General features: G+C 40.1%; 1 protein-coding gene across 9 annotated transcripts in view; it reads left to right on the forward strand.

Moving 5' to 3' along the window:
* MAP2K5 (mitogen-activated protein kinase kinase 5) overlaps positions 1–21,636 on the forward strand; it is a 247,064-nt gene that overhangs the window by 132,975 nt on the left and 92,453 nt on the right. For all 9 annotated transcript variants that reach the window (XM_073877255.1, XM_073877256.1, XM_073877257.1 and 6 more), the window contains 2 exons: positions 962–1,012; positions 10,240–10,311. In XM_073877255.1, the coding sequence (XP_073733356.1) occupies positions 962–1,012; positions 10,240–10,311 (123 nt within the window). The remainder of the gene's footprint in view (positions 1–961; positions 1,013–10,239; positions 10,312–21,636) is intronic.

Consider the following 21,636-nt stretch of genomic DNA (forward strand, 5'->3'; position numbering starts at 1 on the left):
CCCCCCCCCCCCCCCCCAGTTTGCTCTCGTTTCTGCAACATCCACTTTTTATTTTCAGTCTACTTTTTGGATTGAAAAATCACCTAGCTGCCAGACAGACAGACCTGTGCATCTTCTCCTCGGCTGGGAGTCTGTTATTCATTTTTAATCTCCGAGCGAGTTTCCTTCATCAGAATATGATTGTTCATTGTTTAATGACAGTAAAAACTGCTGATATTGTAATTACTACTTACGAATAGCAAACTTCATTGATATGCAGCTTTGATATGAAAGCGTTTTGACCAGACAAAAGGGAGGGCAGAGTGGGAGCTGTGCCTGGGGAGCCCAACTGGCCCACAATAAAAATTAATATTGGGAACAACAATGGTGGAGGGCCATTACAATGTGCAGCACAAATTTTAATTAATTTCCATTTTGGGCCTCCCCTGAGAACCCTGGTGATAGTGACCCATGAGCGTGCTGTGATGTTGATTTGAATTGCAGCCACCTTTACTCCCAGCCAAACACGAAGACCAAAGCGAAGGTCATCGTTGTATTATGGGCTGTCAAAGTCTGTTATCCCTCCAGCGTATTTAGTGTTCATTCCATTCTAGTAATGCATGGGTTTCATTCACATCCTAAGCCATCTGACTAAAAAATGAGTGTGTTCAAATTCTACTTCAAATTGACTTTTTATATCAGGCGGGTTTGGGGTACTAAAGCGATAAGCATCCAGCTTAAGTGAATTGTTTAAGGTTATCTGCCATAAACTGTAATGCTGTGCTTGTTTAAATTGGAAATCACATTCAAAAGAAAAGAGAGATTTAATCATTTTTAATGCCTTTGTAGATAAATTTGTTCCCTTTTACATAATTTTTAGTTGATTTATAGAAATGATGATTGTAGGTTAAATGAGGAATAATTGCCCATTTTATTTCCACATTATCTTTATATTGTTCTAACAGACTGTTTTGTCTCATAGCTGGTGAATTCTATAGCCAAGACGTATGTTGGAACAAATGCTTATATGGCGGTAAGTAAACTTATGCAAAAATAACATTTAAAACCAACGTCTTTATCTTTATGTACTTGGTAATGTAGAATTCTTGAATTAATTCAACAGCTTTATCCTAACAGATCATAAATTACAAAGTCAATCCAGTCATGATCCGATTTTTAAATCCTTCTAAAAGGCGTTGGGGTTTTTACAGGAGCTGCCAACTTATCTGCTTAGTTAACTTAACTAGTTGGTTCGAGTGTGAAATTGCTGAGTTTTGAAGTTTAATCCTACAGAAAAATTGCACCTTATAGCACATTGACCAGTTTGCCACATTGCTTATTTAATTAACCCTCAAGTATCCCAAACTATCAGTCAATAAGATTGGTTGTTTTTCCTGGGAATACAAACACGCTTTGTCACCTGATCAAAATTAAATTTTTGACACGACCAACTCTTACTTACGGATCTCTGAACGTAAAGGTTAGGCAGGAAATTTTCTTTCGAACTTGTACATCTATATTTTGTGTACTTGTTGGGTTCATGCCTGTCGTAAGATAACTTATTAATTCCTCTGAAATAAATTTACCACATATAAAAATTAGAAACATAGAACTGTTTCAAAGACCCAGTGTCGACTTGGCTTCGACCTTTTCCTTTTTCCTACCTTTTAAGTAAGGGAAGTTATTTGGGGCACAGATCTTTTGTTTATTAGTTTCCACAGTCAGTCACTTCAGTAGTGGGTGGTCAGGAGAGACAAGTAGGAAGGTTATTGAGTGTCATTTTTGGAACCAAGTTTTGTTTTAACATCTGAAGGCCTTTTTTTTTTTTTTTTTTTTTAATGAGGATTCTGGATTTATTCAGTTAGTCTGTTTTACTTCCAATAGTCTCTATAGGAAGTTAAACAATATTAGTATGGATGGAACCCTGGCTCTTAATCTCAGTTCATATATTATCTTGATAAAAAGATGTTAATATGGATGGAACTCTGGATCTTATTCTCAGAACAGTACAAGCCCTTTTTTTTTTCTTATTGAGATACCAGAATAGTTAATTTTTGTCTTGCCTGATTTTTAAAGAAAATTCATTCTTTCTCATTTTTCTAGGTAATGTGAAAAAAAATTAACCTCTAAAGCCATCATATCTGTTTATATAAAACATAATCACCCTCTTGGCTCTACCAGGTTAGCTGAGATTGGTGAGCCACTTTTATAATTAATAAATCCCTACCAAATGCCACAATTTCAGTCTTTGAAAGAATTACAGAACACTGTGATTTAAAAATAAATAAATAAAACTACTATAAATGAAACAACTTTTCATCTACCCATGTTTTTAGTAGCTTTAAATTGCTCTAATAATTAAATTGCATCATGTCTGAATGTACAAATCTAGATTACGGTTGTCTTTCCCAGGTGTACACGAAAGAAATTACCTTTTTTCCTTTTGGTTTATGGATGAATGTGATGCGTCCATCTGTTAATTGACTATGTGAGGATTAAAATTATGAAATGTGAGCTCAGACTGGCACAGCTAAAATTGCTTTGCCTCTTGGGTGAGTGAATTCTAGTCATCAGCTTTATAGTTCAAGCTGTAAAAAGCATAAGAGACCTAGAAAGCCGAGTGACAGCCCAATAGTGAGCTTCGCTCAATTCAGCCAACTCTCGTTGGCCACATACTTACCTAATTGGTGTGAGATCAGAGGTTGGGAGTAGGAGAAGATGGAAATAACATTATTCTGTTACGAGTCTTAATCTCTGCCTGAGATACCATGGTATTGTATTATAGAACTACCATTGAGGGGTGAAGGGTGCACAGAACTTCCCTGTATATATTTTTTTCAACTTGTGAATCAATAAGTATTTCAAAATTAAAAAATTAGTTAAGAAACGGAAGTTTTATTGGAACGTGGCCACGCCCTTTTGTTTGCGTATTGTCTCTGGCTGCTTTGGCGCTACATGGCCGGAGTGGAGTCGCTGTGACAGTTGCAGCAGAGACCATATGGCCCACAGAGGGAGAAATATTTATGCTCTGGCCGTGTACAGAGAAAGTTTGCCAGCCTCTGGTCTGTGCCAGTGAAAGCTGTATCTGACACTGAGTACCTTCAGTTAATCAACCAGTATTTACTGGGCACCTTCCATGCTATTAGCCAGGTTACGGCGGAACCACTCAAATCCGCATAAGATGTGGGCAAAATGAGAAGCTTGGCATTATATGTGGTTACATTATGTGTGACATAATAAAGACTTAAGTTGTAGCAAACATACATTTAGAGAGTAAGAAGGGATACAGTGTACGAATTTGATGATTTAACAGTATGTGAAAAGGATACTTCCTAAAAGAGATCACTATGGAGGGATGAGCAAAGACTTAGAAATACAAGATAATGTGACATTGTTGGGGTCGGGATGTGGGGTAGAGGACAAATAATAAGTTGTGGGAATATACAGTTAGAGGTCAACTGGTATGATACCCTCATAATAGCTAATATTTAACCCCATGCACCAGTCACCCTTTTAAACTTTTACATATATAAATGCTTTAAATCCTTACAACAACCCTATCAGGTAAGTAATATCATTCTCATCTTACAGCTGAAAAAACAGGGATAGAGAAGTTAAGTAACTTACTCAAGTTCATTCATCTAGTAAGTGGCGGAGTCAGGATTCAGACCGAAGTCATCAGTCTGCAGAGACTAAACTTCTAACTGCTCTGCCTCTCACTATGTCCAAATTATGTCTGTGTCTCTCCCAATCTGGGTTGTGATCTTCGGGGGGGGCAGGGTTTATTCTCTCAGTCTCTATATCTGGTCCTTCACACAGGGCTAAATGAATGATTTAGTTCGTGAAAGCTGCCTTCCCAGAATGACTTATTCACTAATTATAAGCAGAGCATTTAACTTTTCATATTAAGTATCTCAGTTGCATTATAAGGTATAGAAGACCCCCAAATTACTCAAACACAGTCAACTAGGCTGCCAAATATTGAAAAGAAAGTAAATCAAAGAAATAGCCCTGCATGTGCAATCTCACTTCATTCTTCTATAATCTAAAGTGTAAGGTATAGGAAAGTGATAATTAGGAAAAAGGGCAGCTTTCTTAAGATCCTAAGTCATGAAAAAATAATACTAATTAACAATTTTTGGGCATGTTAAGGGGTGAAACTTGTAGGAGACTTGGAAAGTCATCTGGTACAACCTCCTCACTGACCAACGAAATCGGAAAGTGGAGTGGCAAGTCCAAGAACATACTACATTTTAGGGGCAGATATTTAGTTTTGGTAGACACTGTAAGCCAAAGCAAGAAAGATTTTCAGCTACATTTTAAAAAGACCTCATCCCACAGGATTACAAGAGAAGTTGAGAAGGCTTTGGGGGCTCCCATTAAACCATTTCTCAGATATCTTAATTACTAAAAATTTTACTCTGTTTTAAACATAGAAGGCCCTAAAACTTCAACCCATTGTTCCCCAGTCATTGTGGTTTGTTTATTATTATAAAATTTGATCAAATATAAAAGTTTGACATTATTACGAATAGTTTTAGAAATTAAAATCTTACCCAAATATTTGTGCTTTGTGATCAGAAAGTCCATCAAGAGGCACCTGGGTAGCCCAGTCAGTGAAGTGTCTGACCCTTGATTTCAGCTCAGGTCATGATCTCAGGGTCGTGGGATCGAGCCCTGCATTGGGCTCCATGCTCAGCATGGAGTCTGCTTGAGATTCTCTGCCTCTGCCCCTCCCCTGCTCATGCACACATGTGCTCTCTCTCTCTCTCTCTCTCAAATAAATAAATAAAATCTTTTAAAAAGAAAGTGTATCAAAATGACTGTTCTTATCTCCTGAACATTTTTCCCACCTGGGCTGTTCTTGTCCTGGGAAATTACCTTTACCCAGAATGAAACCTATACAGATGACATAATACAGTGACATTAGCCATGTTCATGCAGTGGTGGCCGTAGCAGTGTTGGTGGTCAGAAGGAAGCTGGCACTTACTGAGCATTCCCATGTGACAGGTACTGAATCAAGCACATCGAATGGATTCATTTAATCTTCACACAGCCCCATGAAGTATACATATTATTATTGTCTTCATTTTATACATAATGAAACCGAGGTGAAGTAAATTCATCCCAGGGTCTCAGAGTGGACCAAGTAGAGTCAAGATTTAATTAGGACACCACCTTCTAGTTTCTGATAACAGCAGGTTGGGCTATTTGGACCAGCTCTTCCATTGAAAAATGCTGGGTAAAATACTTTAAAAATCATCTCAAATTCACTGAAGAGCTAAAAAGACAAAGGGGATCCCCCAGGACAATTTTCAGATGGAATCCTGCCAACAGAGGGGAAAGCAGAATGTTGGAGCACCATGTGCCTGTACCACAGCTGTGAATGCTCTAGGGGTCCTCCTAAGGCAGAGGGTCTCAGAGGAGGAGGAGATCTTCTCTATAGGTCTCAGAGGAGATTTTCTCCATATCATGTTGGAAATCTGAAGGGCTTGCCCTCAGTATGAAGAGTGAACCAGAGCCAAAGATGCTGCTCCTTCTCCTCCCCCAGTCCCAAGGAACAAAAAAGAAGGCCTCTCAGAGCCAAGCAGAGAAGCAAGGGAAAAGGAAAAGGGGGAAAAGTTGTGGCCATAGACTAACTCTGACACAGATTTGCACCAAGTATTTATATTCATGGCCTGAGTTGGAAATGGAGCTTCATGCTAAGAACCTGGTTTGAGGTAGGCATATCTACCTGAAGCCCCAGAGAATCTCTCCAAAATGCTTTCAAGAGCAAAACCTGGCAAGTAGTCAACAGAAACCAGGCACACAAGGAAACAAGACAACATGAAGAAGAACCAGAAGGAACAACAGATACACACAGACTTCAAATCACAGATTTTAAAAGTGACATAGTAGATGGAGAAAATCTGAAGCAAAACTACTAGATTAAAATGTAAAAACTCACTACTTGGTAGCATATTGGATATAGCAGAAGAGAGAATTCATGACGTGGAAGATAGATTAAGCTAGAGCAGTCTGACTCCAGAACCCTGGTCTGACCAGTATGCTAGACTACCCACAGAGATGTTGCCAACTTAAAAAAAAAAAAAAAAAAGAATTCCCCATTGTTTGTAATACATATTTTGATTACTTACTAACCTAAAGTGTTTGTACATACTTTGTTAATTTTCTGATTGGTGTAACCCTGAGCAGAAATTCTTTATCAGAAGAGATAAGGGATGTCCCTTGGTATCTTCTTGCTTTTGACAAGTGAATCCTGTTGTACCTAGAGACAGTTCTGGAGTGAGTCAGCTAAACAGGGGTCCTGGATAAATAACAAGTCACAGAGGGTAGCTGGAAGGAGTACAGTGTGCGGCTTGGAGCTACTGTCCTTTCAGATCCTTTATAAACTCTGCTTTTTATACCATCACCACTCTCTACTGTTCTCATTGAGAACAGACCAGAATCTTCCCTCCCTACACTTAAACCTCAGTACAGAGGTGCTTGAGACGGGAGTCATGTTTTTCCTGTTATTTAGCTTTCCACACTGGTGACCGCTGCCATGTCAGAAAGTAACCCAGCTTTTGATTTTTAACTGCAAAATGTCCGTCACAGATCTTCTCTCATTAACGTGGTACCTGGTGGTTGGTGTTTTGTTTTTTGTTTTGTTTTGTTTTGTTTTGTTTTGTTTTGTTTTGTTTTAGACGGGAGAGGACAGGGCAGGCCACCTTGGCTTCAAGTGTGAGAACAGATTTGAATTGTGCAGCCTCGGGCCATCAAGTCCTGGCTCCCTAAATTCAGAGTGGATTGGGGCTCATCTTGTGCCTGTGTCTGTTTCAGGGGCCTGGGCGCATTTCCCAGCCTTTATCTACTGTACCAGTTCTTCAGGTAGACCCGTAGAGCTGGCTACCTACTTTCACTGAGCATTCAGGCTTGAGAACAGCATCACAACAATGATCTCATTTTGTTAGCTTATTGCAAGAATTATTTCTCCAATGAGAGGTTGTCAGAATCTCGTCCTTAAGGAGCCCTCTTATTTGCCACCTGTGACCATTATCACTTTATTTTTTTCTTTTTTAATTTAATTTTTTCATGCCTTATTTTTTAAAAGATTGATTTATTTGAGAGAGAGAGAGAAAGCATGTGCGAGCTGGCAGGGGGAGGACGGGCAGAGGGAGAGAGGAAGAGAGAGGATCTTAAGCAGGCTCAACACCCAGCATGGAGCCCGACGTGGGGCCCAGTCTCACAACCCTGAGATCACGACCTGAGCCGAAACCCCCAAGAGTCGGATGCTCAACCAACTGAGCCACCCAGGTACCCTGATTTTTTCATGCTTTATTTTCAGCTTCCAGTTTACATTTGTTTTGATAGTTCAGTGGGCAAATATTATGAATGTATTTAATCTTATTGTTGGTCCTGCCAAAATATTTTGTATCTGGGCTCCACTTGCATTTGTTTGCTTGTTTTGTGTACTCCTGTACTCTGCATGAGTGCTAGATAGTGATAACTGTCAGCTAGGGGAATGAAGAAAAGGAGAGAGTAAGGAGAGAAGAAACAGGGAAGAAGGCAACATTTGGTTATTTCTTTAAGAATTCTGGCAGATTTTAGGATTTTCATGTTTGCTGGATATTCTTGATGGGCATGGATAGCAATATTACCGGGGAAGTTATATTAGTAGAACACTCCAGGGGACTTAATAATTGGCACATGCTTTAAACCAAATGTGCAGTAAACATGTATTGCATCCCTTCAAGGCAACATGCCTTGACTGCTCACTGGCTGTGTGTCAGCCGTGGTACTAGGTATGAGATGAATAAGACACTCTCTTGGCCTCTTAGGAGAAACAGGCTAGTAATCGGTTGGTTACAACACAGTGTAATGAATTAATATTAAAGATACAACCAACATTTTCATGAAGGACAGAGGCAAGAATTTGTAATTCTTCCTGAGAAGTAGGGGAACGTTTCACCAAACAGGTGGTCCATGAGCAGGGCCTTTATAAAAGAAACATTCACTAAGCAAAGAGGAATAAGACAGGTCATTGCCTCTGCAGTGAACGTGGAAATGTTTAGTGACTGAGGCTGAGTATACCAAAGAGTCACCCAGAGAAATTATTTTTTTCAATGAATACTGAAGACAGTATTTTGAGAAATACTGACCAGATCAAGATTAGGTGTGTGGCTCTTCTGACTTCTAGTTCTGGGGACAGTGTGACACATTAGAAGAACCCTGATTTTGCATTTAGACATACCTGGGTTTGAATCCTGACTATGTTCCTAAACAGATACACCTAATGCTGACCCACAGCTCTAGACTTCAGCAAGTCACTTAATCTTATGAAGCCTTAGTTTTTACATCTGTAAAATAAGGGCAATAATATCTAACTTTGCAAGATTGTCCCAAGGCATAGAGGATGCAAAGTATCTAGTCCAGTGTCTGGCGTATACTCGTTGGTCATTACGTGATAGCTATTACTGTCCTTATATAGTGGGTGCAAACTAAACCTCTGTATGCCTCTTTTTCCTCATCTGTTAAAAGGGGATGGTAATAGTACCAATCTAATATGGGTGTTTATGAATCTGAAATGAGACAGGCATGAACAGTACTTAATGTCAAGCATATGGAAATTCTTCAGTAAATGCACCCAGTAGTCTTGTTGTTGATGATGATGATGGTGTTGATGATGATGATACTCCTGTAACTAATTGGCTGCTTTCATCCTGGTACCTATTGAACTAAGTGGAATTGGATAATGGGTTCATTCATGCATGAACAAGAACTTCAAAATGATGGTGTAGGGGATTTGAACGTAAAAGTACTAGGGAATTGGAATGACCGTGTCTGTAGCAACTGGGAGAGATGGTCACATGACATTTGGCCCTTGGGAAGAATTGTTCTTGGTGGGAAAGTGGTTTTATAAATTAAAGAAATAAATAAAGGAAGGGAAATAAGACAATCCATCCTGCTACCTCAGGACAGGGCTTTATGTAATTTTAGGGCAAGTGGTCCCAGGAGAAGGCAATAAGTATATTGAGGTAGCCTGGTAGGTGTGGGCAGAAAGTAGATCACAAAGTTCTGGGTCCCAGCTAAGCCAACTCCCCGGGATGTAGAACTGTGCCAATCACCTGAGAGCACCGGGCTTACATCTTCCACTCCCCTGGCATATCCCCTGCTGGTGAGTGGTGAATGCCTACTTCCCCCATGTGCAGTGGACCAGGCTGATCCTGGCCCCAGGTACTCTTCAGGGCTCCCATGAAAGCTCCCGAAGGCTGATGCCAGTGGTGGCCACCAGGAACTCCAGGGGTGGACCCAGGAACAGAATGGTGCCCTGAGGGCCAGGAGGCATGGGTTATGATCCCAGCCCTGCCATGTCCAGCTCTGTAGCCTTGAGCGACCATTCCACCTCCATGAGACTTCGGTTTCTCTTATTCATGTGCTCCTGTGTTCATTCAAAAGATTCTGTGAAGTACGATACTGAATGCTAGATCCTGGTGGGATAGAGACACTAGACAGCACCCACTTCACTATGAAACTATTCATGTTGAAGTAGAGAGTGTGCATGTTGTGGCTTTCTAGACCAGGTATTTGCCACACGTCTTGAATGGAGAACAAGTTGTCCCAAATGGACCTTTCAAACTGTTCCATGGTTCGTATCAAAAGAAACCCTGATAAATAGAATAAAAGGTTGAACTGTAGGTGAATCTGGACAAAGGAAATATGAATTTTTTTGTATTAATCTTAGCTTTTCAACTTTCCTGTAAGTTTGAAACTATTGCCAAATGAAAAGTTAAAAAAATAAAAATAGAATCCCTAGTGATCCAGACCCATGTCTCAAAAGTGCAAATAAGTGATAACATATAATGTTGTGTAGTTTGTCACTTCACAGCTGAGACCACTGAATTTGGAGGGAGAGGACCCGGGTCCAAGTCTCAGCTCATTTCCTAGCTGAGGACTTTGCCTAAATGATTTCACCAATCTGAGCCTCCATATTCTTTATCTGTAAAACAGAGGTAATAAAGTTTTCCTCACAGGGACTTTGTGAGGATTCAGTGAGATGGTATCTATCCATATTACCCATATCATTTCTGTATGTTACCTGTGTAATACACCTGTGTGTACACACACACACACACACACACACACACACACACACACACACAATTGTTTTGTGCTTCATAAAGTGCCACAAAATGTTGGTGGCTCCCTGCCTTAGCTGAGCTCCTGTTAGTGTTTCCCAGAGTAGCTCACATCAACTCACCAGCTTCTGTTTTCTTACAGCCTGAAAGAATCTCGGGAGAGCAGTATGGAATCCATTCTGATGTCTGGAGTTTAGGAATCTCTTTCATGGAGGTATGTTGTTTGCAAATAGTTGCTTCTGTGTATATCTGCCCTAATATCAGGAAAAATGAATATTTTGAAAAAAATAATAATAAACCTCCAATGTGTTATGTGTATGTGTACACCAAGTTTAACTCCAAAATCCTTTTGATATCCTTGAATGGCTTGTGCAGACTATTCTGAGGTGCTGTTTCTCACACATCACCTGTATAAAACTTTCCTGGAGAGCCTCTTAAAAATATAGGTTCCCAGACTCCTTCTAAGACTAATTAAATCCAGATCTCTAAGAATCTGCATTATTAACATGTTCCCTGGTGATCCTTATGCACACTAAATCTGGAGAACGTGCATTATGATAAAAGAAGGATTCCAGAGAAGTTCTGTGTAATGGTGGCCTTGTTGGAATGCATATATGACTTCCAAAGGTGATTACTTTAAAGAATATAGCCCTCCTCATTTGGATGTATAAGTACTGTATGTTTAGAAAGAAAAAACCACCTTGCTCCAATATAGTCATTTCATGTGTTGGGGAATGGGGCATGATACGATCGGGGGGAGGATGAAGTGTGTGTATTTAGCACAGTTTTAATGTCTTTACTCTTTATAGCTGTATTTAGAATGGACTTCATCTTAGTGTGCTACACATAACCCCACTAGAACTCCATGCTAAGGTTTCTGTACAATGACTATTGATCTGTAAGGAAATGTATACAATTTCCATTAGAAGGTGATTAACATAACATAATAAAATAACATTTAAAAAAAAAAAAGGACATCTGGCTGAATTACACTAGTATAGAATCTGGATACTCACCAGTACTTCAAGATTTGTTTCTCACATACATTGATTCAGAGAAAGGAGGGCTTTTTAAAAACTAGAAAGGATTCCTTAAATAAGATCACGGACAGAGTTGCAATCATGATTTTATCCCCTTTTTGGGGGTCAAATACTTTCTCTGTGATTTTTGTAATGCATGAATGCAGTTGAATTTGTAAGGAAATATCTTTAGACTCAATTCACCTGCACTATAGAAAGCAAAAATAAAGTAGTCAATGTTTGTTAAACCATATTCTGCTTCTTCACAAAAGAGAATCTAAGAGGAAATATAATATGTATGCATCAGCTGAGGGTTAGCAATAACGGCAGACAGAAGCCATAACAGAATTTCCCAACAGAATCATGAAGGGCTTGTTCAGGTAACTTGTTTCGGAGGAAACTAGTACTTTTGATTTGTGGAGCTCAGGCCTTGCCGTTACATAAATTCCCTTTGCATGTTTAAATCATGGTCATTGAATGCATTTAATAAACGACCAGATGGAATGTAGAACATTTGAGAAGTACGTGGTGTAGAGATAAGAATCCCAGATTGGGAATGAAAGAGGAGAGCAGTTTTACCCTTGCTGCTGGTTTTCTAGGTGTCCTGTGCAAGCCAGTGTCCCTCACTGGGCCTCATTTCTTCCTCTGTAAGATAATGATCTCTAAGCCCCTTTCCAGACTAATGTTCTATGACTCTAAGCAGTCTTATCTTTCTTTAGCTTTCTGCATCAACTCTAGAGCTGAGTGACTTGGATGATGCTATACCTTAGCGTGACATAACATGAGGTGAAGAGCGGCATCTTCAGTAAAGCTGTTTCCAGAGGACCCTGAGCCCCAGGGCTAGGGGAGAGGCAGGGTTTCTCAAAGGGGTTGATAGTTGAGCTGGGTTTGTCTTGAAGAGTTTGCCACTGGGAGAAAGAAGAAAAAGAGGGAAGGACTCCTCCTCATCACCCAGCACATTCTAAGGTAGATCTCTGTGAACACTTCAGGCGAGATCTAGTGTCAGAGCCTGCAAGGTCTCCCCTAGGCCATTTCACTTACTATTTGTGTGGGTACCTTCCTCAAGGTGTTTTGAGTCATTTTATTCCCCTACGGTACTGGTGGTAAAGAAACAGGTGAGATAAAAATACAGGAAAATGAGCAAAGGACTTCTTCTGAAATTACACAAGAATCAACTAGAGACAAAACGGGAACTAGAGTTTTCTATCCTTTCTACCTCTGCTCTCACCCCTGCTCCCCTGCAAATCCATAAACTCTCAGTCCTTCCCTCAGGTTTGGTGATGCAGGACTCAGAGGTTGCCTTCATTGTTTTAAACTCCTAAAATAGCGAGGTTCACCTTTGCTTGCCTTCTCCATACTGCTCTTCCCTCGTTAATGTGCTGTCACAGTCCCCATGGGGGTCGTAACAAGGCCTCTCGCACACTCATTCATAAAAGATGATGCTACATGCCACTAAAATGTGCCATTAAAAATGTCACAGACAGGTACACTTGTGCCTTAAGCAAAGAATTTTTAATATCAGACTACTTTTATCCAGGGCCAGAACTGCCCCATCTCCTCTCCGTTCAGCGTCCCTATGGGATAAGATGGGTCTCTTCAAGGATTTTGTCAGCTGTATGTAGTATTTGGAGTTGGCAGAAATAACATAAACATGGAGATTACCCTTAAGAAGGGAAAAAATGAGATTATTCAGCTTCACTAGAGCATGGCAGTTTTACTAGATGAGAAGAATTTGGCCCCTTTCTATGTTTTTTGTTTATGGTTTTCACCTCAGATCTTTAAATGTGTTGTAGTTCTCCTCATGTGGATTAGTTATGAAGCCAAATAAAGGCCCTCACCATATGCAGGGTTTGTATGGCCTCACTTTGTAATGGGAAAAAGAATCCATGTAGAATTGTCCTTCTTCCTTGAACTTTCATGACAGCAATCAGTGGAAATGAAAAAAAAAAAAGAAGAAGTAAGACACACTAACAAAGGTACAAAATTCCTGAACTAAATTAGAACAAACTAGGAGAACGAATCCTGCTTCCCAGAATATTTGACTCTTCTAGAAAGCTCGTGATGATTCAGTCAACTCGGTGATTTTTCAGACAATTCACCCTGGCAGTTGCCATTCAAGACTTCAGGGCTAGACTTTAAAATGAAAATTGGTCCATAATAAGAGATTTGTTTTACCAAGTTTGATGATGTTATTTAATCCTTAGGGGAGAGGAGTATACCTAAAACATTTTTGGGCACAATTTCTTAATTTCACAGGCAGCCCACTGTGTCTCTCTCTTCCCACAGAATGGCTTGAGGAGAGAAGCCCCACTGTTGTTTTCACTAATTGATTATTCCATTTATATTCTTGTGTCATTTAAGTCACAACATGTTTGCAAAAGCTGGCTTTTTCCATTGGCCCTCCTTGGGTCAAAAAAGAAGACAGCATACACCCTCTTCCAGCCTTGCATTTGTAGTACCCAGAGCAATGCATACACATTTAAAAAGGCACCAGGCCAGTCCTATAATGTTCTTATTCTCACTGAGTATATGCTCTACTAGTACATGTTCTGGTTTGTGATTCTATCTGGTGGGTTATTATAAACCGTATTAAGGTTGGTGGTGTATAATCTTCTGACAGGTTTTTCTGCAGGAGTCAGACTGAAAGCCCATCTTTAACACATGCATTTTGCTCTTTTCACTTGGGTCCTCGCTCTTTCTGCCTTTGTTTGCCTCCTCTCTCTGCCAGTCTCTTGAGTCTGAGGCATAGAACAATCTGGCTCGATGTGCTTGGTTAATTGGAGTGTCATCTAGTCCTCTGAGATCCCTCTTCAGTATGATCCCTGTTTTATTGAAGTGGTTTGAATGATGTGTTAAATGATGAAAGCAAGGTCCATGGCTTAGAAAAACGTCTCTAGATAGGTGAAGAACATATTCAGAGAGCCACACAAGGTCATTGTCATCAAAGTAACACCATCTTCTGAAGATTTCTATGAGTTCTATTGTTTTGACAAAGAGAGTTTTTCTTGTGAGTTTTAGAATCACCTTTACCAAGTTAAAAATAAATCCTTTATCAAGTTAAAAAATAAATAAGTAAAAAAATACATTCACTCTACGTGGAATATCATTTTTCTTCATCTCCCCAAGGTACAGTTAAAATACCCATCCTTCATGACGCCTGCTCTGATCTCTCCAGCAAAAAATACCTTCTTCTTCTGACCTTCGTCTACATCTTCCTTGTGGCATCTGCCTTTTCCACCTTGTGCTATAATAATTTCTAGGATGTCAGAGTTCCTTATGACAGCATTCAAATCTGATACTGTCCAAACCCCCTACAATCTCTATCTAGTACAATTCCACTGTCCCTAAGTGAGCACTCAAGAAATCTTTTTGGCTCCGTTTTTTCATACTTTTCTAATAGTTTTAAAGCCATTTCTGAAAATAAAGATCAGAGTTTGAAGTTTGATGGAGTCTTTAACATAAGCACACATAAATGTTTGCTGAGTAGATCACAAATGTCTTGCATGTGGAGAAGGGTTTTCTTTTGCCAGAGTAGAGACCTAGATTCAAATTCCACCTCTATCAGTATAAACTGTAGATCCTTGGATAAGTCGTTGAATCTCTGGGCCTCAGGGTCCTCATCTTTAGGTGGAAGCTTTACTTCAGAGCTTCCGGCTAAAGGTCACAATGAGAAAATTAAGCCATCATCCCCTCTCTTTAAAAGGAATTACCTTGGGGCGCCTGGGTGGCTCATTCATTAAGCATCTGCCTTCGGCTCAGGTCCTGATCCCAGGGTTCTGGGATCGAGCCCTGCATCGGGCTTCCTGCTCCTCGGCAAACCTGCTTCTCCCTTTCCCACTCCCCCTGCTTGTGTTCCCGCTCTCACTGTGTCTCTCTCTGTCAAATAAATAAATAAAAATCTTTAATAAAATAAAATAAAAAATAAAAGGAATTACCTCTTGAAATATTTCTATTTGGTTCAAAAAGGCCACTAATTAGGTTAAAGCATGGAACACAGAACGTGCCGTACCTTCCACTTTCACTTCAAACTCCACTAAAAATAACCATAAAGGGATTAAAAAAAAAAAGGCATACTACCAAAGCAAAAGGGAAAGGAGACTACAGCAACCATACTTTGGGTGTGGGGAAACAGATGGACAGTGGCAAACAACCTAGCAGTGCTGAGAATGCTGAAATCCTAAGCTAGCTGTAAAGAAAGTGACAAGCACCCCACTTCCTGTAGAACATCAAAAAGACTCAGGAATTGGTGGTACCAGCTGTCTGGAACTAGATGTGAAGATGGGACCAAAGAGAAGAGAATTATTTTTAAGTCCGTCTGACCCACAGATTCTTTGGGTAACTCAGCATGTGCACACAGTTGCCACTCCTCAACCTCAACACAAGAAGGTAGAGGTCTTTTTTGGAAAGAGTAAAATAGTGTTAGCTGGCATTGTAGAAGACTGCATCTCGTTCCTGAAGTACAGAGGCATTAAGTGAATGATCAATGTTGAGACCTCCCAGCCTTCCTATCACACCCTGTTCTTAGGACGCTGGCAGTCAAGATCACCTTTCAGGCAGAAGAGACTTTCGCTAAGGAAATCTGACCAAGAAGTCTTAAAGATCCAGACGTTGGGGGTTCATGTTACATCATATTATGTCAGTCATCAAGCTCCACCAATGAGCACAGTGTTTTCAGCCAGATTTTTAGTGCCGTACCCTTGGCAAGACATGGGAGAAAGGCCTTTAGGACAGAGACCTAAAATAACTGGGAAAAAAAACAACTTGGAGGGCCTTGGAAACTAGGCAGTGAAGAAGAATTCAGATGAGCTCCTGTAGGATTCTCAAAGGGGTAAGAGAAAATGCTGCGTTCAGGAAACAAGAATAGGCTGCTGTAACAAAGGAACTTTCAGAGAACAACAACAACAAACAGAGAAATGAAAATTCGAGAACCAGGTCAGGAAGTCTAATGTGAAAAACAGAAGTTTCAGGAAGAAAGAGTAGATGAAACGGGAAGAAATCACAAAAGAAAATGTTTTCGTTTTAATTTTATAACGAGATAAATATTTATATGTTGTTTGAGATTGCCCTCCTCTTTAGTATTCCTATAGCAAAAAAAAAAAAAAAAAACCCAAAAAACAAAACCTAACTCTTTTTTCTAAATGATATGCCAATGGTTTTGCCCAGAGAAATGGAGTTTTTACTGGGGAATGGTAAAATTTTTTAATTTTCTGTAGATATCTACAATAGAATTTTTCCCAAGGAAAATTTAGCGTAGAAAGTAAAAATAGTTGAGGTGCCTGGGTGGCACAGTCGATTAAATGTCTGACTCTTGGTTTCGGTTCAGGTCATGAGATTGAGCCCTGCATCCAACTCTGCGCTAGTGGGGAGTCTGCTTAAGGCTCTCTCTCTCTCTCTGCACCTTCCCTAAAATAAATAAATAAACCTTTTTTTTTAAGGTAAAAATAGTTGGATAGAACCACCTTTTTTTATGGAAATGGTAAAAACTGTGAACATATCCCATTTTTAACATATTGGCTTTATATATATATATATATATATATACACACACACACATATATATGTGTATTTTTTTAATGGATGCTAGATAAGACTCATTAGATACCAAGAAAATGAAATGTAATTTCCATTTATAAGCAAACATAGAAAGCTCTGTGAAATGAAAAGTATTAACAAAATGGCATAGATCACAAAGCCCAGTACTTGACAGAAGCCTCTGGAGAATTTTGATGAAGGGTGGGTAATTTTCATTCTATGAGAAGATTTTCAGATTCAAGGGCTGCCATCCTAATTCTTGAACTCTTAAAATGCTCAGACTTTGGATTAACTAGATACATTCGCACCACCACTTGCAATCAGTGTGATTTCGGCCCAGTCATTTTGCTACTCCCAAGTGTTGCTTTCTTATCTGTAAAATGAAGATAACTTTAGAATTCATTCATTCCTCAAATATTTATTGAGCACCTTTTATGCTCCACATACTTTACGAAGTGCTTCAGGTACACTCGTAAATTAAACAGGCATGTTCCCTTTCCTTGTTGAATCTACAACATGAGGGAGGCAGACGATAATAATAAACACATTTTTGAAAGCAGGAACTTTCAGTATTCTAGGCTCTTCTCTAAACACTTTCATTTAATAATAACCATCCTATAAAGTTATTTTGAGAGTAAGCCCCTCTTTGAAATAACATCCTCATCTATGTATTGGGTGGTTTTGCCAAGTGACAGAAATTATGGAACATTATCCAGACTCGGTTCCTGCCCCTAAATATGTGGAAGAACCCATCCCTGCCCCCGCCCCCTACGTAAGAACACCCAGAGACAAAGCTGTCTCTAGTGGTCCACAGCTGCGGCTTTGTTTGCTTTTCTAGCCCTTGGTGATTATGAACCTGGTCTGAGGGGTGACGGATGGCTCTGGGTACCCTATGAGCAGCTGCTGTCAGCTTCTCTAGACCATAAAACTTGGCCTTTGCTGTGCTTCACTTAAATACTGACATTTTCTCCTCTCCTTTATAATTATTGTCAAGAACATGAGTGGAAGTTGAATCTTACCATATGTTTGGTCTGCTGCTCCATCTAGTGAAACATCTTACCTGTTGATCAGAAGTTTCTGCTGAAAACCATCAGAAGGCAAAAGGATCAAAGCTGAAGGGTCCAAACAACAAGGAAATTTCAGTGGAAGACTGTATAGAAAAGTGGGCAGGAGTATGGTCTGGAGTCCTTGTCATGGGCCTCCTTCCCTTCCGTTGAAGAATGTTGAGAAAAAGAGCATGTAACAGTTTCCATCACTCATTCCCCTGCTCTTACTCCCCTTTCTCTAATTCTGTCTTAACTTGGTTTTTTCTATTGTCATTTTTTAAATCTAAAACTTTTTGCAACTTACTGCAAAAAGGAGCCATTAAAATGACCTTTGGGAGATGATGGATTGACTAGTTCAGTCTGCTGCAAGGTTTGTGAAGGGATCCAGCTGTCTCAGATTACCATGCCTAAGTGTGCATTTTCCAAGGTTGTCAGTGATCGCAGTGAATGTGCAACTGGCAGACAAAGTGAGTGTTTCCCACTGAATGAGGCATTGTTGAGCTGGCTTTGTGCTCGGAGCTATCTGAACAACCACGAGATTGACAAAACAAGATGGAACAGGTGCTGGCAGTCCCAGCTAAGCATTTTATTATTTTGATGGATTTCAGACTGGTTTGAAAGTTTTTCCAACAGCACATGTCCAAATCATTTGTGTTTGTGTGTACACAAACACACAAACACACAATTTGGACTTTTAAAAAAACATTAAGTCAACAAAGTCTTCATGTGAAGAATAAAGAAATAAAGAGAAGGCAAAGCAAGCATTTGACAACCCATATTCAGATGTTTGAAGGATTGTCAGAAGAGGCAAGCTGCTGCTCGATGACTGGCAGGCTGAACTTTCTGAAGCTAACATGACCAAAAAAAAAAAAAAAAGCCCATGGTTTTCTATTCAATATAAAGAAGAAAATTCTAATGGTTAGATCCCTATATCCTTCCCTACTCCACAGTGGAATCATCCCCTTTAGGGATAAAAATGCCCCATTTACATAGTGACTGAATAACCACATGCCATGTCTCAAGTTTTTGTTTTTTCTTTCTTAAGAAGAAATGCTTTGTAGAAGAAACAAGGATGAGGTTAGATAAGATGCAGTCATTTATTCATTAATCACTCAGAGAATTTTTATTGAGTGTCTAGTATGTGGCAAGCAGCGTTGCTAGTCACTGGGAACATGGCTGTGAATGAAACTGATAAAATCCCTTCATGGAACCGCCGTTTTAAAGAAGGTGTTTGACAACAGCAAGTCATTAGACAGAAACAAGCAGTGTTATATGATAGGAGTAACTGAGTGGTGTGTTGTGTAAACTAAGATCTCTTAAATTGAGATCTAAAAGATAAGGGCCAGTCTTCTAGTGACAACTGTCAACTCTAAATTCTGTGAGTGATAATTTAGGGAACCACGGCTGCTCCCTTGAGATGTCCAGTGGTAAAAAGCACTGATCCTAGAATTGTGTCAATACTCAAATCCAGGGACCTGGAAATCGATTTAAAAATCCTCTTGAAGATCCTATAGACCATAGCACATACTTTGGTTCTGAACTGGCTAATAAAAACTTCCAACATTTTTATAGCATGTATGTAGACAATTCTTTTACACACCTTATCTTGTACTTAGAGATTAGCATGTTTTTTAACCAGAAGAGAGTCTTTAGAACTTGTTAAATCAGATCTCTCCTCATACCAGTGAGGAAGCCGGGGGCCAGGGGACGGGGGAGGGACCTGCCCACAGTGACAGCATGCAGCCAGTCCCATGCAGAAGAGGACTGTAATCTAGGGCTTCTGCTGTCAAGTCTGGTGCTCTGTCCTATTTTTGCAGCTGTTGACGTCTTCTTGCTCGGTGTCATTCTCACAAGAAAGGTGACAACATAACACCTTGCGTATACCTAACACTTAACAAAACCACTTTATACTACTTCATTTAGGCTCCCCTACACTGTGATGGGAAATGACTGAAAAATCAGTAATTTGAGGCACCCCAAGATTGTTCCACCGTATAAGCATCAAAGCTCCCATTTTGCAAGTAAAGAAACTGAAATCTAGAGAAATTAAAGGACTTCTTTAGAAAGGTTACGTGACTAGGCCAGGCAGCGGCAGTCATGTGCCCCGACTCTGCTGCTGTCATTATGCTGTAGAGAATAAGCAGATCAAGTAGTTTGGGAAGAGAAGAGAGAAATGGTAAACGTAAATGAGCAGGAAATTAGATAAAGGAAAAGACTGATTTATCGTGATTCTGCTTGTCAGTCAAGACTGCTTTTCCCAGGCTTACTACCGACACTGTGACACTGTCCCTAGAGCTGCTTCAGCGTTACCGTATTTCAGAGTGTACATGTACCATTGGTTTTCAGAAATGCTAATGCCTAGTTTATGTTTCTTTTTTTTTTTTTAAGATTTTATTTATTTATTTGACAGAGAGAGAGAAAGAGAGTACAAGCATGGGGAGCAGCAGGGAGAGAGAGAAGCAGAGTCCTGCTGAGCAGAGACCCGACGTGGGGCTCAATCCCAGGACTCTGGGACCATGACCTGAGCCTAAGGCAGACACTTAACCAACTGAGCCACCCAGGCACCCCTTAGTTTATGTTTCTAAAGAAATACAAAAATTAACCTAATCTCCAGTGTGTCTGCTCTGTTAGGAAGTGGGTAGGTGAGAATTCCATCTAATCGGTAAATATTTATGTAATGCTATTCTGTGTTGGCAGTAAGGATACCAACTTTGCCCTCAGGAGCTCCTTGACAAGTAGGTAGAAAGATAAATAAAAGTGCAATGGAAGTGCATAGGACTGGGCAGATGAGAGGGAGAGCTGACATCGATGTCAAGGAAAGCATTTCAGTTATCTGTTACTCTTAATAAGACACCCAGCATTAGTGGCTTAACATCACAACCCTTTATTTACAGGATTCTATGGGTCAGGAATCTTAGGGCTCAGCCATTAGACGCCGTATCCACAGGGGCCTCTGGTGAGGGTGCAGCCAGATGGTGGTTAAGAATGGAAGATCCAAGATAACTTCACCAGCATGCATGGCACCTTGGTGGGAGTGGCCACTCCATCTCTCTCTTTCTCTCTCCGAGGAGCAGCATACAGATGCTAGAAGTATGAGAATACTACCCGATGATGACTCCCTTGACTTTGAAATGTCTAGAAACAGAAGTGTAGAGTTGGTTGAACCAGTGGACTATACCCCAGCACTGATGTTTTCTCAGCTACTCACAGCTGCATGACTCCAGTGAGCAATTTAGAAATGGAGAAACACCCCCCCGTGCCCCGCCCCATACCCAGAGCTAGGTTTGCAGGGACTGTTACCATGATTGAAGTTGTGTACTGTTAGAGGACACAGGTCAGCATTATACAAACATATTGAAAGGGTATCATTTCTTAATTCTCACTGTGAAGATGAAAATGGTTATTGAATTAAGTACACGAGATGGATTGGAGGACAGTTAACTCCAGTCTTTTTCCCTGCTTACAACCCTTAAGTCTTTAATAAGAAATAAGCCATTTAAATTAATCATAATGCTTAAATATGTGAAAGTGATTATTCTAAGCAGTGATGTGTAAGAGGGCCTTGTCAGTTAAAACTATCAACCCGTAATACTGAAGAGTTTGTATACTATGTTCATTAAAGTAGTGCAGTGCAGAGGGGCGCCTGGGTGGCTCAGTCAAGGAAACGTCCGACTCTTGATCTCAGCTCAGGTCTTGATCTCAGGGTCATGAGTTCATGCCCTGCATCGGGCTCCATGCTGGGTGTGGAGCCTACGTTAAAAAAAAAAAAATAGGTATTAGAGCATAGAAACAACTAACATGCACTGCCAGGTTGGGTAAGCTCTAGAAGACCTCACCATCAGGGAGTTTATCATAATCAACAAATGCTTATTGTCAGCCGACTGCAAAATACCATTTCTGGTGTCATGGAGAACACAAAAGTATATGACTTAAGAGTCTGCC

Source organism: Callorhinus ursinus, unplaced genomic scaffold (genome assembly GCF_003265705.2).
Source record: "Callorhinus ursinus isolate GAN/ISIS: 27379988/994484 unplaced genomic scaffold, GSC_fseal_2.0 scaffold25, whole genome shotgun sequence".
NCBI lineage: Eukaryota > Metazoa > Chordata > Mammalia > Carnivora > Otariidae > Callorhinus > Callorhinus ursinus.